The following is a 17,007-nucleotide window of genomic DNA, read 5'->3' on the forward strand; positions in this document are numbered from 1 at the left end:
AGTGTACACGCCATAGCTTGAATGACCGCAGTTTGGTACAGAGTGATATGATTACAAGAAGATTGGTTGCCGTTGTCCAGTCGGTTAATACGTCACAATTCTGAAGATCAATATGAGGCAATTGGTATAACCAGCTGATAGTTACCAGACGTTGACATGACGTAGAAATGACAACTTTTGCGAGCTGGGTTGAAGCAAAAACTTGCCACTAACGTGATATGAAATACCTCGGCAGGTCACATATTCAACTTATCTACTCTCGCCTCCTCGACATACCACGAAGTGCAGGGAGAGAATGGCTACATCTATCACTTGAACGTCTGCAAGAAAGTCAAAGACACAAACTGCGCCGACGGAACAGGTATTGCACCTTTCGGTTGAAGCAAGGCCTTGACCTCACTTTGCTTCCAGCAATTATTGTTCTTTTAACCGTCAAAATATTGATCCATGCAGCGACTTTCTGTGAATGTTTATTCACTGCATTTAAATTTTCAGTAAACAAAACACTGTAGCTTCAGGGTAGAAGTAATTCCATAAACAGATGATGCACAAGATTATATTAATATGGCTGTTAAATGTTTCATGTGATTAGTTGTGAGCAAACGTTTACCTAGGAAACTGTGTCTACCACGGCGATAAGCGTTTCTCTGGAGGGGAGGCATCGGGGGAGCTTTCATACAAAGATGGAGCTTTGTCTTTGCATTACTCATACGGGAAAGTTTGCGAAACGGACGCCCAGCATAAGTAAGCTATAACAATTTGCTGCTCTCACTTTGATGGTTTCCATAACGCAAGCATAACATTTATTTAACGTTTGTCTAATTCTTGCCGTCGTTTCAGACACTCCACTGTGATAAGTTTTGTCTGCCATCGTTCCGCTTCGCAATCTTTGAGTGGTCCTACATCTCCCGCCTCTAAACCGATCTACATCGGCGATGACCCTCACACATGCACGCACTACTTCTCATGGCACACCCACATCGCCTGCGAGCTACAGAAACCATGCGCTGTCGTCAACGCCGGACCGACTACCCCAGGTTGGTATTGTGGCAAATACTGTCTCAAGTTGGTTTTGGATTTTTAATGTGGCAACATTATTTTGTGACGTGTGTTAATAAAGTAAAGCATTTCCATACACAAATATATTACTGTATTGATGTTTTCGATTTCGTTTAGTTCCTCGCGTTATCGACTTCTCTTCCCTTATCTCGGAGTCCGGCCACTACCTTGCACTGTCTGAGTTATCCGGAACAAAATCATCCTACTACATCAACGTGTGTCGACCGTTGGAACCCATCCATGGGATAGCGTGTCCAGCAGGATCTGCCGTGTGTGAGGTCTCACCCGATCGCGGTGCCAAGGTACAATGTGCTGTCTTGAGCTTGCAAGCCTGGAAAGTGCTTTGGTTAGTGATCAGCGTTTTCACGACGTGGTTGAAACATTGTTAGAGCATAGAATGTGCGAATCAAATGTTCTTCAAAAATTTTTGTTGCTTGTGCTGTGCTTAGATAACTGTGATAACTGAAGGCGTCGCTGACGGTCTACTCTTATTTGCAGACTCTTGGTTACATCGATCCTGTTGAAGATATCTTGACCTATGATGACCAATCAAACACCGTCACGCTTCGTTACACGAGCAGCCGACCATGCGGAACGTCAAAAACGAACGTGTCCACGCACATTGTGTTTTCTTGTGTAGCCGGAGCAAGCCCGCAAAGTGTACGTTCAATTTTCGTCATCTGTTTATGTTTCTTTTTGTGCGTATGTTATTCACGTGAATTTTCTCCATGAAAGTTGAAGTTCCTTTCTTCAAATCAGTCTTATCTTGTAGTACAATCTTGTATTACGCTCCTCCAACCGTGGCCTACGATATAACACGGCCGGATATCGTGCCGCGAAGAGAAAAAATTAGAGGGGTAACTTTTTTCTGCAAAGTTGCATATACTAACAGCTTTACAATGGTTAACAGACAAAATATTTTACATTAATGAACAATTTATAGACATAATGATGCGTTAAAAAGCATTCAACATAAAATTGTTCAACATAATACAACATAATAAAGCATTCAACATAATACGCTGATAAGCTTGCTTCAATTGCTAATCTGGTCAGTCAAAACTTGAAAATTCGATGTGGCAAAGTATCACAGCTACCGTCATTGTCACTTTCATCTTCTTCTTCATAACTCGATGGTACTTCAATGACCTTGCGTTTCTTGCCTCTCTGACTACTGGTACTTCCAGATCCTGTTCCAGATGGCATCTTCGACATTTCTTTCTGTGCAGCTATGTCTTCAGACGTATATGCCTTCCCTGCTGCTACTTTGGGGCCACGTTTTTGACGTGTTGTTGCTGGTGGAGACAGGTGCTCCTTCAACATGTTTGCCACAACTTCTCCCAGGGCCTCTTGGACTGTCTCAGTTGGATTGTTGTTTGCATCAGGGAGACGCTTAAGCACCTGCTGCTCATCCTGAGGTACTAGACCGCAAGCCTTGAATCCAGCTGCAAGGTTATCCTTTTTCTCCTCCATCTGGTTACACAGTCGTTTCAAAAGCGATGGAAACACGGTCTTTGGTATGCTGCCCTTCACTCTGCTCTCCTTTCTCCAGTCCTCCAGTATCCTTCTCCACATCTTCTTTACTGGCCCAAATACGGCAACATCCAGTGGTTGAAGTAGATGGTTGCATTGGGTACTAAACTGATAAACTTGAAATCATTTTCTTCACAATCAGCTATCACCTGTGTACTGAAATGTGATGCCAAATTATCCCCAATAAGCACTTTCTTCCCAGGCTTCTCCTTTACATGGTCCGGAAACAACTTGAACTACTCCTCAAACGTAGTGGAATCAAACCAACCACTAACTGAGTGATTGTATAATGCACCAGGTGGGCCACCTTCCGTCCAACCAGCATAGAGATTCCTTGATTTATACACGACCATCGGAGGGAGATACTCTCCCACTGCATTTCCGCAAAACATCATGCTCACGGCTTGCTTGGAGTATGATGTCTTTACACTCTTCGAAGTCCTCTTCTCACAATGCACTGTTTAGCCCCTGGATTGTCTGTTACATTGGTTTCATCATAATTGTACATATTGTGGGGCCCTACCCCATTTAGCTCCTCATAAATGTTTTTGAAATATTCTTTCATGATAGTTGAACTAATTTCAGCATGGCTTGGCTTCACATTGTCAGTAAGTCGTTGTGTAAGATGTTGACGTTCCTTAAAATTTTTTAGCCAGTCCCAACCAGGCAGGTTTTCCCGGAAGATTTTTATGGTTTTACCTTGTCGATTAACATAATCTTGTACAAGGTAGCGAATGTCAGAAGACGATATCGTCTTCTGACATCTAATGAAATGTATCTAATGAAAATTTCCAATCAGTCAGGTGGTTGATGACTTTTACGAGTGCTGTCTTTTTAGCAGCCAATAACACTGATTGTCCACCTGGTTTTCCTGCATGTTTCACTGTTGGACGTGTCTTGTTCCAAACCGTTCCATACGGTATGGTATTTTGAACTGCTTCGATGCAGCATGAATGATCAATCGTCCATTCTGCACCTGCCGCACAGCATTTTCTAGGTCTACTTGAGTATATGCAGTTTGATACCCCCTCGACCTAGCTTTCCGTTTGTAGACTTGTGGCACAATTGTTACAGTATACTATCAAACTAAATCAGTATCTACAAAGACAAAACAAAATACAAATTTACTATCATAAAAACACAACTATACAGAATTTTGGACACCATTGTTCAATTTTGACGTTCAGTGTGACTTTGATAACCAATGTCAAAGTCACACTGACTGTCAAAGTCACCCCGATTAACAGTATTCCAAATATTGCTTAAGCTACAAACATATTTTATAATTAATATGTACAGTTACAGTATAAGCACATAAACATTAACAGTATTCCAAATATTGCTTAAGCTACAAACATATTTTATAATTAATATGTACAATTACAGTATAAGCACATAAACTATCTAAACCAAGACTGTAGCTATATTGACGAAAATGAGGCACTTAACTTCCACAGAAAAATTTTAATGTGCATGATTATGTCTGTTCAACCTTGTGACATTTGACAAATATATACTGGTTATAACCAAGTGGTTTTTGGAATATCAGCCAAAATTTCCTCTAGTTTGGTTGCTTCTGGGCATTGTACCAGGATATTTTACAAAAATTCGACAATAAATTACTAAATGTTAATAAAAGGATTTTTGGAAAAAAAGCAAACTATTTAATTGCTGCTCTCGATCCTGACTACGGCCTAGATCACATCACAAAACTGAATAATCTAATGACTAATAATGTAATGCCTACCCATTATTGCAGATTATAACATAGAGCATAACTTAGTAGGCTACTGCAGCACAATATACGTCTACCCTGTGGTGTCATCACTGCACTAAAACCTTAACCTGTTAGTCACTATTGCTAAGTAATGTTTTCTGTGCAAAAAGTTATCGCTATATTATTGTTATTGTTTATCTTCAAGCATAAACAAGCTGCTCCAATCAGCAATTCAAACTAGCTTAGATATGGCTCAATAGCATTGCCAGATAAGGAATTCTGCCCTAATTTGAGAAAAGTTCAAAGCTGTTGAAAACAGAACTTGTATTTTGGAAATTTTTTTAGTCCTGGGAAAAGATCCTTAGCTTAACCCATCCTAACTTTAATCCTAACTCTGGCAAAACCTGCTTGTGACCATGGCAATATGTGGGTAAAAATAGCCACTCCGAATTACATTTGCTGTTTTGTCAGCAAAATTGATACTGCTTGCTACAGCAAAGTTTTTAACAAGACCAAAAATGTTAAAATGGTGTATGATTACTGGTGCTGTCTACTCTTGCAACAGATACCATTTTAAAAGCTTTGGTTTTATAGGAGCTGTGCTGCAACAGCAACACTTTACATTTAGGCTACAGTTTAGTAACTTCAGAGAATGAAATTGAATGGTGAAAATTGAACTGACAGTGTTGCCAGACGCAAAGCGTTACCCCTCTAATTTTTTCTCTTCGCGGCACGATATCCGGCCGTGTTATATCGTAGGCCACGCTCCAACCCAACATTACGGATGTCACCATCCCACACCTTGGAGCACGTGCCAATGAAAAGCGTGAAGCCTTCCGATGTTCTTTTTGAAGTTATCTTTCGCTAAACGGAAATGACGTATGTTTCTTCAGAGTGTTCCTCGCTTGACTGCCATCACACCGGACTGCGTGTACCTGTTCGAGTGGGGGACCGATCTCTTGTGCTCCACGCAGCCCTCCGCCGTTACCACTCCCACACCGACCACAGAGGGATGCTCCTACACCGACTCCACCGGAGCAGTGTTTGACCTCACCAAGATCGATCCTGTCACGGTACGATTGCAGCAATATGATGTTTAATGGCTGAAAACGTGAGAAGAGTTGTCGAAGCGTTATTATCTTACAAGACAGCTGAGCTTGTCAGACTTGAATTGACGTCATCTGTACGAAACAACCGTTGCTAAGCAATTTTCAAAAACTCGATTACTCTTCTATTTGAAAAAAGTGAATTGATTTTAAATTGTTGCAACAGTCTGATTCGTTTACTGTCACAGCTTTTGAATAGTTTTTCAAAAGTGAAACTGCTCGATCAGATCTGCTTGAACTGAGCAAAATTCTTGGATCATTTTTCCCGCCGAAATTCTGAAACCGCTTACCAACAATCTCATGCAGATCCACGATTCGACCGGGACTTTTAAAGTGTCCCCTTGCCTGGACAGCGTGTCCACCGGTGAGTGCAAGGACGCTGCAGGATGCTTTACAGCCAACAGTGGTCGAGCGTTTTCACTCGGAGCTTCAAGCACAAGAAAAACAAGCTTTGGTTCTCAAACCTTCCCTGTCCAAGTAGCTTTCACTAACGGAACGACATGCCCCTCCTGTGAGTATCAACTGCTAAATATAACGTTGTTTTTTTTCATGTAGTGACATCATATCTACATTGTAAAGGATCCAACCGGCTACATTTTTGAAAATATTTTTTTAAATTGGACGTTCTTAATTTTACTTTCAGTTTCAGTTTATTTTTTCTGCTGGCAAATAAACAAAAATATACGTAACACAAGAAACAAAAATAATTGGCACAGCAAGGATGGCAGCGAAAGACCAAAAGGTCACCAAAGTCAACTGCCACCCGATAAGCAAAACACAAAATTTAAGGAACATGGTACTTAACATAATATAATGAAATAACCAAAACAAAGCAAAATAAAAACTATACGCAAGGAAATAAGCAGATGATATGTTTCAGGAGTGATTCCTGCACAAATTTTTCAAGAAACATTTATATTTAAATTTAAAGGTGCTGTAAGATGTTTCTTTTAGTTCTTTTGGTATTTCATTCCAAAGCAACACTCCATTGAAACATAGCATCTTCTTGCCATAGTTTGACTTTATAGATGGCAAATATAAATTATTATCTTTGTTTGGACGGGTGCTATACCGGTGAATTTCATTTACATACGCAAAGCAGCCAGCAAAGGCCCATGGCAGCATTTTGTGCACATATTTGTTCATGAACTTTGCAATCTCTAATTTAATAAAATCTTCAATTGTGATCACATTACATTTATGATAAAGAATAGTTGTACAATGTACATGTTGATCTTGGCAAAAACAGACACGATCAGACAAACTTGTTCTGTAACAGTTGCAAGTAGTGTAGAATTTTCCCTTTCCCCAGTTTATAACCGAGTATTGAATTTTGGATTGATACAAAGCATAATATAAAGCTTGTAGTATTGTTAATGGAGCAATGCATCTTAGCTTAAATGCAATGCCACAGACCTCTGTAAGCTGCTTTCTAAGATTAATAATATTCTACGATTTACTATAATTTAATAATAACTTATTGGATTTCATCCACACCTCAATTTTTTCTATTTCTTTATTGACATTTTTTTTGGAGAGATGACAAATATTTATCTGATATATGAAAGTTTGAATCATCAGCGAAGAGTGCAGTTGAGAAAAAGGATGCATTTGGAAGATCATTCAAGAAGATCATACTTAAAATCTTGATTCCGTCAGCTAAAAAGCTTAAGAAACACGGATATAGATTGTAAATGTTTTCCATAGACAAGTTTAGTATTCCAAAAACGCCATTGGACTTAATGCAAGTCGCTTTTTATTTTCCATTAGCTTCTCAGAAAAAAAGTCTCGACATTTTGTTCCGTTGCATCCGGGATCAAGAGTTCGCCACCGGGAACAAGCCGCAGATGATATACAATAAACTTGACCAATGCCACTACTCCCTTTACTGGCCAACACCTTACACATGCCCCCCTCTCAGCGAAAGGTGAGATCAGAATCATTTTCAACCATTTTACATAAATTTTATCATAATAATATATTTATTATTCAATGGCCATCTTTGCTTGAAGCAGATTGCGCATCAACATGGGTTATCTGTTTCCACGAGTCACAGTTTTTAGCTAGGTCGCCCAGAGTCGTCAAATTGAGTTCGGTCCATGCGTGGATGTTGTTATGCCATCGCCTTGGTGATCTGCCTCTTTTTCTCTTTCTGTTAACTTTACCTTCCATGCAGATATTACTGACTCTGTATTTTGATCTTTTAGTATGGCCGAACAGTTTTAGAATTTTTGGATTTTCTTAATTGCTACAATTGGGTGTAGCTTCGTTATAGTCAATAGGTCTTCTATTTTCATGTGGTCAAGTAGCTTTTTGTTGGTCGTGCTTCTCAATAATGTGATTTTGCAAAGTGGTGAGTTTTTATATAGCTCTGTAGCTGGCTTACTGCTCTGAAGGCTATCCAATATCCATCCATCTTGGGTGTACGTTGCTCCTCGGCGCTTTACAACGCAGACAGTATCAGTGCAGCCGCATAGAGGCGTAATCTAGTGCATTATACTGAATCTATTCCATTGCTGTGCCAAGCAGAAAAAAGATTTAGTACCATTTTTAAAAAGTCTTTGGTATGACCCGACACTCAGGGTATCAAACCCATGCCTACCGATTTAGAGGTGGACACACTAACCACTATGTCATTGCAACAATCAGCTTAGGTTTACTGCTCTAACGAAGCAAAATATGTCCAATAACTTACACACTGCACAGGCCTAGCTTACGTATTGCTGCATGCAATTTTGGATTTTTTTTGCTTCCTGTTAGTTATTAATTTAACCGAGTTGTGTACCAGTTGCGTTGCAACGTACCCCTCCACCGGTGCAACCTACGATCTCTCCCTCCTGTCCTCATTGACCCACTCGTGGAACTTCAACGACAAAGACGGCAACACGTGAGTCGACCGCTTCGATTATTTAACAGAACGCTTGGTGACATACTTTCCTGGTCAGAAAACTCGTATTTTTTACGTTTATTCAACCTCTGCAGACACTTCCTGGCTGCTGTCTCCTTAGGTTTCCAGACAGAAAACTTTGTTATTTTAACAAATCCGCCTGAAGACGTCTGCAGACATTGAATCAATGTAAAAATGACGGGTTTTGCTGTCTGGGTTTCGACGATTGCTTTTTAAAGGAGCCTGGTTAATGCAGAAGATATAAGCTTTGGCGTAATGCCGGGGTTGGGTCAATCATAGTCTGGCAGCTCATCTGTAGTCAAGTCAAATATGGGAATTCCATGACCTTGTTTGCCTGACAAATTCCACACGACGACAACGTGTCGACCCAGGTCGTATATTTCAAACATGGCTAAAAGACATCGAGCTTCAAGTGTGAAAATGACAAACAAAACTTCTACTAATGCAGGGGATGTGATGTTCTGTATTTGTCGCTCAACCACTTTTCAGTTTGAATTGCACGTTTTATTTTTCAAGTCCTTTTCACTTATCGCTAAAGTGTCTGTAGCTTAAGGCTAGAAGCTAGAAATTTCTGCTAGCTTAACGAATCGTTTTCATGGCAGATACTTTATAAACATATGCCGGCCCCTTCCTGCCACCAATTCCTGGATAAGCGGTTGCAAAGATGATGCCACGGTGTGCAGGGTGATGAAGGGAGGAAAAAAGGTTGGTGGCTATATGTTTGTATTTGTATGTTTGTTAAGATGACCTAAGTGTCTTTAGCTGCAATGCAGGCACTTTTTTACTTTATTGGTCATTTGTGATTCAAATTTCAATAATTATTCTGCAATTTACACATTTGAGTCTTTAGTTGTCAAATGCTTTGCGAAAAAACTAATCTTGCAGCCGACTTCCCCAGAACAACTATTGCTTTCCAGACTTTCTGTCTGAGCGCGTTTTTTCATGAACATGATGCTGAGATATTTTTTCTTTGTCGTTTCGAAGCCGTGTTGGACTGTTGGTGTCTGGTGGCTGAACATTTACCGTAAATAGACTAGTTGGTAAGGAATCCAATCTTCATGTCCACCTTCAAGTATTGGATGTCGAGTTAAGCAACAGCCGAGTGCTCTGGACAGGCCTCGAACCAACATCCTTCCGAACGTTGTGCAGGCGAACTCACCACTCAGCCGCCAAAATTTTTTCATTGATATTATTGGTCAGATGTTCAGTGTTCCGTACACTTGCAGTTAAACCTTGTGTGTTTTTATGAGGACCAGCAATTTGTTTCCTTCTGCAGACGCAATCTTTGGGAGTGTTGAGATCTCAAAAGATGCGAGTCACTTCTCCTACAACCTTGACCCTGAGTTATTCTGGTGGATCTCAAGAGGTTTGTGAAGACAAAGGGATGACAGCATCGACACAAATCTCCTTCACATGTGATCGATCTGTCACCGGAGCCCCACAGTTTGCAAGGTATGTCTATTTCAACCCAGTTGTGGTTTCTCGCTACGAAAATCCATCTTTTCATTAAGTGTTACCCTCATTGCGAAGTATTTACCTCTCGTGAAGAGTCCTATTTTAAGGCCTCCATATTTTGACATTGTAGGCATGCAGTGGGATAGTGAATTTTTATGAAATTCTCCAATTTTTTTATTTTGTGGCGTTATGATTTTTAGCCTCACGCAAGGCAACTGCGTATTCCACGTCACGTGGAAGTCACGTATCGCTTGTTTGGACGAACCAGAGAAGGTCACACTTGACCGCAATGGAAAGTTTCTCGAACCAAAGTCTGGAGCAACGATTGATCTTTCAGCAGTGTTGCAGAAGTAAGTAAACTGGCGTCAGTTTGAAATCTAACGCTTTTGTATCGTCGTAACATTGTGATAGCCTATTTTTAGTCACTTGCCGAGTCAAAAACTTCGATTGCTCATTTGCTCAACCAAATTAATGTCGGGAGTATTATGGGCGGTTTAATTTGTTAAATAAAATAGTGAGAAAGATAATTTTACTCTACTTTTGTAGAACATGGACCGCCCGTGGTGACCTAAGACAAGAGAAGACTGGACCCAGCAAATATTTGTATGCCATAAATCTCCTTGGCAAGTTGAAGACTGACGGATTAAATTCGAACGTTCAAGAAAAGTGCACCGGGAAGACAGCTGTATGCCAGTACAAGTCCACAGGAGACTTTGCGCGCCCGATTGCAGAATACAACTCCACAACTACCTCTTACGTTATGGCAGGTCAGTGCTGGCATGGTGGTAGCAGAATTAGAGGACAGAGGTTAGGTAGAAAATTTGAAAAAGTTTGTTGCTATTTGAACCACTAGGCTTGAAGGTTTATCTCAACCACCCGGAGTTTCATTGCATTCCGTACTACACTGAAAGAGCAACAATGAGAGGTCAATCTTTGGTTTCTTCATCCGGGAGGCGCAGACCTTCAGTTTCATTCTGGTTGAAAAAAGATACAAAGGCTTTCGGGTGTATGTTAAGACGCCGCCTTTGGCAGCAGTGGCCATGGAATTCAAGTGTCTTCCACTCAATAAATGATTGGTTCCTGCTCTTTCTTGTTGACTTTGTGCTAGTATGTCAGTCATCTCATAGTTACATGTATTCATTGCAGCTCATGTTTCCTTTTGTGCCTTGAAGCCATTTTTTGCAAAAACCTAATAAAATTACGTTTATTGATTTCCATTAAACAAACGAGTTTGCTAAGTGGGTTTTTGGCTGTACTTGCATAGTCAGGCACTGCACACTGATATATTTCAAACTGAAATTTACTTTGTAACACAGCGGGAGAACTGTCCCATAATCAAGTATTCTGATAAATGATTATGAATGTCACAGAACGTAAATGATCTGGCGCCGTGCACTTAAATATCCTGACGCCACAGTGCGCGCACCAATTTGGCAGGTACTGTCTGTCTGCACCTAAATGACGTGAACCATCGGTAAAATTCAATGCGAAAGAGTTTCATACTCAAACAGCCTTAAACATATTATATCACCTAACAATCTAACAATAAACAATCTCGTAGTCGCAACCTCAGTGGTTTTAGAAATACAACTGTTGATACAAAAAAGTTGAATTGACAGCCCCCCCCCAACCTTCAAAGGGTTAAGGATAGGCTAGGGGATCTCTTGACTACGAATCAGCAGGCCAGCGATTCTCCATCAAGTATCAGTTCAGTATTTTTTATTAAAAATGCATGGAGAATCAGCAGAGCCCTATTTATGGCATATGCATTTCGCTCTACTACTGTAGAGCATCATTAGTGCCTTATTCAAATAGAATCTATTTGAATTCTCTAAATAGGGCTCTGCTAATAAAATTACGTCTATTCTAGATCGCATATATGTTGTATTTGGCTCTCGTTCACCTGGTTGATGTTTTTTTCTTCACAGACGAATCGTTGGAGATCACCTTCACTTCAAGCGACACTTGCCACAAAGATAAAAGCAAGACTTCTCACGTCGTCGTTTCAATGCGCTGTGCCGAATACAAGTTCGTAATCTAATTTATACAGAAGTAGTTGATATTAATCTAAAGTCCATTGTAGAAATTATTTTGTTGACAATTCATTGCAAAGAGGTTCTTTATTGCATTTAAATGTCTCTTTAAACTTAGCTTGTATCAAAGCCCGGTCCTTGAGCTTCAAATATTGATCTAACGCTTTGGTCGGCATGGGTAGCGTCCTGTGTGCTTGTCTCCGATTCAGTGTTAATGAAGCACGTTGTGTTTCGTTTCAGTGGCGTTGGAACGCCTACATTCGTCTACGAATCTAACGAATGCGGATACTTCTTCGAGTGGTACACCGACTTCATGTGTGCTGCAGTGTCGAGGTGGGAAACTGTATGCCGCTGCATGTGCACTTTTGTATGCCGGGTGTTGTTTCCACTGAGTCGTTTGATGAACACCCGCGTGTGATTATATCTGTGCACTGAGTGATAAAGACGTGCAACCGAAAACCCAAGGGTCATCTGTTCGACTCCTGCCATGAATAGTGACTGTATCTTGGCAAGAGGCACTTAACATTTTGAACGTTGACAAAAAAGATTTCTCTCTCTCTTCCGATCAGTTAAATTCTTACCACCCGTTTTAATTAATAGATAAATTCACCTCATGCTGTATTAAGGTTGTGTTGGAGAACAAATAAAATTAATCCACTAACTGATGTTTCATTTTTAAGACAAACTCTTCCTCCAAATGCGGTCCCGGGCACCGACGCAGGGTCCGTTGTTGATTCCAGGACCATCGATACTCAGCACAACTCTGCTGCCACTGTTGTGCTGTCCATCTTGTTCACCATCTTGATTGTTGGCATTCTCGTTTTGTATCTGCGGAAAACAGAGCGCCGAATTGCCGCCAAGCAAACACTGAAGCGAGTTTTCTGTTCGGCCTGCACCGGGCAAGGCGGTGCGCAATATCGCTATATCAAGGTAATGTTAAAGGCAAATGTGTGATTGTTTGAAAACAAAACATACAACGAAAACCGCTGGCAGAGTAGAATACAACACCCATGCAGTGACGATCGGTGAGGGAAAGCAAGGAAAGCAGTGCTTACCTTAGCGAAAACTATGCAAAATATAATGACTGAATTCTAGGTTTAACTTATTATTATTTTTATCATGTCTATTTTAACTTGAAAATTACTGTATTCGTGACTAGAATTACTCGTAACGCTTGTGAGTAGTCTAAATCCTCACCAAACCGCATGTCTTGCCTATAAATGCCAATTAACGCAAACGCTTCTGTCAGAAACAATCACTGAGGCTCCAGGGAAGCAACTATCAAAGTTGCTCACCCAGATTGAAAAATGTCAAAAAACGCCTTCGTTTTATCCAATTCGTTTTGCAAACGTCACCAGTTGCTTAGCCAATCAGATGTGTTATGGTGAGACCAGGTGAGTCTTGCTTTCCCAGTGACGTCAATGCATACATTCGCTAGAGCGGCTAGACTAACTCGTCAGAATGGTCTCTCGTCACGGTACACAGCACAAGCATCATAATGCCGAAATAATTGTTGCTGTTTTTTGTATGTCTCCTCGCCATGTACTTTAGCCTACTAGCTTTCATAGTCACTGCCCTTTTTACAGCGTTGATATAACGTTACTTCGCCAATGAACGTTCAGGTGCGGATGCAATATTTAGTTTGTTAAGCTTCTATACGCAAGAGGCAAACTTATCCAGCTTTTTGTACAAATTGCTTGCGGTTGTAATGTTTAGACCTAAGTGTTAGTTTTTGTAGTGTAGGCCTAACTGAATATCTGAGAATGAACATTCATGACGAATTAAATATTTAGACAACTATTATTCCATGTCTAACACTGGATTTTGGTCCTGCAACGTTAAAATTAAGATTGTTCATGACTTCTAAACATTAAATGGATGTATGATCACGACATAGGCGAAGCACAATTTGACAGATTTTTATTTTTTATTTGTTTTGGAAATGCTCTCAGAGCACACCAAATTGGAAGTGGTTTTCAAAAATTTCTGGGGGACACCCCCCGGACCCCCCGCTGGAACTGTTGCATTCGGCAACACGCCTTCGGGCTTCGCCCTTCGTGCCTACTACCTTGCTGCAGCATATTTACAAGTTGCTTTCCCAACGGTTTAAGCCACCGAACGTCACTGCACCCATGGAATGAAACTTTTTATCATTTTATAAGTTCCTCGCAGTCGTTTATTACTTTACGTCATCTTGTTCTTTACTTGCAGAGCGGGAGTACGAGGGACGAGAATACGTCATTGTTTGATGATGATGACGTCGTCATGAGAGAAGAAACGTCGCTTTTAAGTCCAAGTAGAACAGAAAGAACTGGCCTTGGTAACTTTAACATTTTTTCTCCAATTGGCAGCTTTGATTTACCACCAATGCGACAAAATCATGTTTTTAAAACGAATGCTTCAATCGTCACATGCAAACTGTTCATTTATATTTTTGGTTCTCTCTGGCTTCGCTTTGCTGGAACTTTACCTTACAGTAAGTTAAGTGTTTTGGAACAAGATAAATTCTTCAAAGGAAGCGATTACCTGAAAAGAAATGTTCGATTGTGTTTTAGGTAACTTGTCAAACAATACACCGATCGGGGGCGCTGTTTTGAGCGACAACGACGATGATGACATTTTCTCACTTCCTGACATCACCGTGATGACGTGCACCGAAAAGAAAGCTGCTAAACCGCGTAAAAAAGACGATAAACCGAAACACAAACCGTCTCCATCGTCGAATCCGTTCGATGAAGCCGACGGCCTTCTCCCTCTTAAAAACCATGCCGGAACCGCCAGAGTGCCCGGTGTCGGTGGGGAAAAAGTGGCTAGTTACCATGACGATGATGACGACGACATGCTTGATGCTTAATTTTTACTTCATATGATTTTGTCAACAGAACGTAACATATTGGACTGTGACCCGCTCGTGGATTGCCGTACCCCACCTCGTGATAATTACACCGTTATTTGTGGTCGGTATAACGTACACAGACGTAAAAACAACCAAAGTACTCTGCAGTAATGATAAGAATTACGTTTTCAGTTCAGATTAGTGTTTATCTTTTGCTGCTGAGATCAATGTCTTCAATCGACCAAGTTATAGCATATCATGATGTAGCGTTGATTGGTCGCAAATCTACAACTTCTGACTGGTGGTGTCGCCCCAGACAGCAAGTCAGTCGTTTTTTTACATTGATTCAACGTCTGCAGGCGTTGAATCAATGTAAAAAGCGACTGATTTGTTGTCTGGAGATTGTGCTATGTGTTGATTTTGGGGCTTGTTTTTATTATTTATAACGTTTATCAACGTAGCTCTCGAAAGATTCTTCTTGCTTTGGCGCTTTATTTCTTGAATTCTGTTGGTTTCTGCTACGTTATTATGCAAGACGATTGAGTTGGAAATAACGCTATAAAGCTGATGTACACTTGGTTGTGCTAATTTTTTTTTAGTGTGAATAGAAAATTCAGGAATGAATTAAAGCGATCTACTATAAATGTTCGAGCATAAGAATAAGTGGAGGTACAGAAATATACCGCTGTGAGTAGCTTATTTATTGTTTGATGAAATCTTTGATGTTTAATCAATTATGATTTTGTTACGTAACAATCTGTTTTGTAGATTTTAAATATTTCAGAATTGAGTTAATTGATGACTCCACAGTTGACCTGTATGCAATAACCAGTGTTACATCTGAAAACTCAACTGAGATAAGAGATAAGTAACATCTTTTCTTCACTTATCTCTACAGTTAGTGGCGGCAACGGTTAATATGTCATTGCTGGATTTTTGGTCAAGCAGAAAGTCAGGCGGCAAAAGTCCGCTGATCTCTTTTCCACACATCCTCCCATCTGCTTTCCTGTTCATTTCAACACAACCCCTTTCATCACTAACCTTTTCATATAAATTTTTTATGTTTCAATTATCATCACAAATCTAAAGTCTCCATCCTTTTCCTTCTTCTTCGTCTTATGTCCCATCCAGTTACATCTTTAGTGATCCCACATGCCAGAGTGTGCCGGATCTCTTTGCTTCAGCAATTATCTTCTTTCATCCACCATTTCTAACACTTTCTTGTTAGGACAATACAATTTCCTGTTTTCCTCTTCAGCCACATTTTGCTTGCGAAGTCTCCCAATATCTCATTTTAACGTTCATTTTTCTGAACTGTATAACAAAATACATCAAATCACGGCCTTCTCTGTCGCATTGATTTATCTATCGAGCTGTTTACCAATTTCCTCATTTCACCAGCTACCTGTTTTGCCTTCTCAATCCTCGAGCTAAGTATACTTACACTCTCAAAGCACTTCGCCCATTGGACGTTCTTGTCTTGCAATATATGAATGCCTTCGTGGCTTCAAACGACTTTCTCGCACTGATGTAGAATGTATGTGACATCAAAGAATACATCTTCCCGTACAAGAATTTACACTCCTTATGCATACTGTACAGTGTACAACTGTACATGTTTTTATTTTCACCATTTGCAAACTCTTGTTAGTACATTTCCTATTCCATGGAAAAGCTTTCCGTCAAAGTGAAAAATTACACCATTTGTTCTGCTATAACAATCTATTAAGATTGTCGATGGCCATAAACCAATGCACCGGATACTATGAGCAATTGAGCGATCCACTTCGGTTTGAAATAAACTGCCGTGACTCTGATTTTCTTTGGTGACTAGGGAGTGCAGAAGTTCATCTATGGTACAGAAATAGAGCTTTTTGCTGTTTTATTTGATGCAATAGTTTTTGCTTATTTCGAAACGTTTTGTATTGAATGCTGCAGGCTGAGACGTGTAACAGTCCCAGGTATTTAACACACAACCCTAAAGTTTGCTTTTTATTGTTTGTATTATTATATTTCCGGTGACAGTGGATTATTTTGCAAATGTTCTGATGAGCGCTGCAACAACTAGCAGCTGTGATTTATTTGCTAGATTTGTGCAATTTCGTATATTACAGACTTGAACAGGAAGTGATTCTTTGTCGTTTTTTTTTCATGAAACTTTAGTGTAACTTTTCCAGAAACAACGTCCATTGCTGATTGCCACGTTCGAATAGAAACTACATTGTGATGTAGCTTCTTTCAGCGCTCTGTGGGTCCATGTTACGGAGATTAAGTCAAGACACTCCTTTGTGGCAGCTGCGCAGTTTTATAAGAAAAATATTTCACAGCGCATTATTGCTAAATGTGATGACGCAGTCAAT

The 17,007-nt window shown here is 40.2% G+C and overlaps 1 protein-coding gene and 1 pseudogene across 1 annotated transcript in view; one reads left to right on the forward strand and one right to left on the reverse strand.

Annotated features, from left to right (window-relative positions):
- The window catches only part of LOC145776693 (cation-independent mannose-6-phosphate receptor-like), a 41,466-nt gene extending 24,688 nt beyond the window's left edge, over window positions 1-16,778 (forward strand). Inside the window, exons 31-48 of the mRNA XM_082587924.1 lie at window positions 236-361; window positions 615-744; window positions 841-1,037; window positions 1,177-1,361; window positions 1,558-1,719; window positions 5,203-5,382; window positions 5,722-5,926; window positions 7,186-7,342; window positions 8,204-8,302; window positions 8,926-9,028; window positions 9,600-9,775; window positions 9,979-10,128; window positions 10,325-10,545; window positions 11,707-11,806; window positions 12,052-12,144; window positions 12,492-12,741; window positions 14,023-14,131; window positions 14,367-16,778. Coding sequence (XP_082444050.1) covers window positions 236-361; window positions 615-744; window positions 841-1,037; window positions 1,177-1,361; window positions 1,558-1,719; window positions 5,203-5,382; window positions 5,722-5,926; window positions 7,186-7,342; window positions 8,204-8,302; window positions 8,926-9,028; window positions 9,600-9,775; window positions 9,979-10,128; window positions 10,325-10,545; window positions 11,707-11,806; window positions 12,052-12,144; window positions 12,492-12,741; window positions 14,023-14,131; window positions 14,367-14,665 — 2,942 coding nt within the window. The 3' untranslated portion in view covers window positions 14,666-16,778. The remainder of the gene's footprint in view (window positions 1-235; window positions 362-614; window positions 745-840; window positions 1,038-1,176; window positions 1,362-1,557; window positions 1,720-5,202; window positions 5,383-5,721; window positions 5,927-7,185; window positions 7,343-8,203; window positions 8,303-8,925; window positions 9,029-9,599; window positions 9,776-9,978; window positions 10,129-10,324; window positions 10,546-11,706; window positions 11,807-12,051; window positions 12,145-12,491; window positions 12,742-14,022; window positions 14,132-14,366) is intronic.
- LOC145777136 (uncharacterized) lies at window positions 2,098-3,072 on the reverse strand (annotated as a pseudogene).
- Window positions 16,779-17,007: the final 229 nt, after the last annotated feature.

The sequence above is a fragment of the Aplidium turbinatum genome, chromosome 9, assembly GCF_918807975.1.
Source record: "Aplidium turbinatum chromosome 9, kaAplTurb1.1, whole genome shotgun sequence".
Classification (NCBI taxonomy): Eukaryota; Metazoa; Chordata; class Ascidiacea; order Aplousobranchia; family Polyclinidae; genus Aplidium; species Aplidium turbinatum.